The sequence below is a fragment of the Poecilia latipinna genome, unplaced genomic scaffold, assembly GCF_001443285.1.
Source record: "Poecilia latipinna isolate Pla-1442-1.1 unplaced genomic scaffold, P_latipinna-1.0 Scaffold1691, whole genome shotgun sequence".
NCBI classification, from domain to species: domain Eukaryota; kingdom Metazoa; phylum Chordata; class Actinopteri; order Cyprinodontiformes; family Poeciliidae; genus Poecilia; species Poecilia latipinna.
In genome coordinates, this window is record NW_015114307.1 from 189577 (window position 1) to 190905 (window position 1329).

General features: G+C 41.0%; 1 protein-coding gene across 1 annotated transcript in view; it reads right to left on the minus strand.

The window, feature by feature from the left end:
* Nucleotides 1–375: 375 nt before the first annotated feature.
* Nucleotides 376–1329, minus strand: part of med28 (mediator complex subunit 28) — a 6218-nt gene continuing 5264 nt past the window's right edge. Inside the window, exons 2-4 of the mRNA XM_015060161.1 lie at nt 1130–1240; nt 938–1050; nt 376–836 (exon numbers count right to left, since the gene is read on the minus strand). Coding sequence (XP_014915647.1) covers nt 633–836; nt 938–1050; nt 1130–1240 — 428 coding nt within the window. The 3' untranslated portion in view covers nt 376–632. The remainder of the gene's footprint in view (nt 837–937; nt 1051–1129; nt 1241–1329) is intronic.

A 1329-nucleotide genomic window follows, 5' to 3' on the forward strand; every position in this document is an offset into this window, starting at 1 on the left:
GGGGTCATTTTGTGGGCCGCTTTTCCGGGAAAAGGTTGGAAAAAAAAAAAAAAAAAAAAAAAAAAACATTGTTAAAGGGTTAATAGAGGAGCCATGTTGTGATGACATCCTGAAGGCAGTTTCAGAAAGAGCAGGAGTTTTTAAAGAGACAATCTCAAGGCGTTAAATTACAAAGTCAAATTTATTTTAAGTCATATTTGATATATTCAAAATGTTTGTAACAGCTGAAGGTAACAGTTACTTGATTGTGCTATAAAAAGGCACTATGTGCCTACATAATGCTGCCTCTTTAATATCACATTCATGCGCATGTTGAGTGTTGGTACTGATAATTTTACCAAATTACAGACTCATGAAAATCCTTAGTCATGATCTGAAGTCAGGTGAGAAAATAGTATCAGATTCGTTTATTTTATTTTTACATAAGAAAAATATCAAAAATATTTACATCAAAAACTAGAAATAAAAAGAAAATGTAAAAGTAAAAATGTACATCAGTCCAACGTCTATACAGTCTACAAACCGAAACGCATGTTTCCATCCTGATGCAGCTTCTCCTCCAGCATGGCGGCTCTCCTGCTCACAGCAGGGCTGCATGGCGGTTTCTACAGATCACAAGGCGCTTTGGTGTCTTAGCTGGGTTTTAGAGGAGCTGGGGGCAGACTAGCCGAGGCCTGTTCCAGGAAGGCCAGTGGTCCCGGAGGAGGAAGGTCTGTGGGTTTACGATGCTGACCGCTAACGTCCTCCAGCACCTGCTGCCAGTGGTGCAGCTTGGCCAGATGCTTCTGAACCAGCAGTTCTTTCCTCTGCAGCTCATTACGCAGGTCCGACACGTCCTGGAGAGAGAGAAGAACTGGACTTGAGAGAAGAGAAGCCACAGTATAATGACAGCAAGAAACTAGCAACCCATAAATATCAGTTTGGTCCAAATGTTTACCTCTTTCAACACCTGCTCTGGTTTCTGCACAGAAAGCTGAAGCCTCTTCTGTAGGAAGAAGCACTCCGTCTGCCGAGCCACATCCAGGAACTTCTGGATGCACTGGTCCACGCCTTCAACATAAACATGAACGCTTTGAAACACACACTACCACAAGCAAACCATTCCAATATAACAATGCAGCAGACTGACCGGTTCGAATCTCCTCCTGATCCGTACCGTTCACATAGTCCTGACTAACTAACGATGAAAAACAAGCCTGGAAGATAAACAGAGCAGCGATCAGGGAGAAACTATCAGAGACTTAAAGTGGGAAAAAAAAAAAAAAAAAAAAAAAAAAAAAATTTTTGGAATAAACTCTTTTTTTAGTATTTTTTTTGAAACTTTCCTCC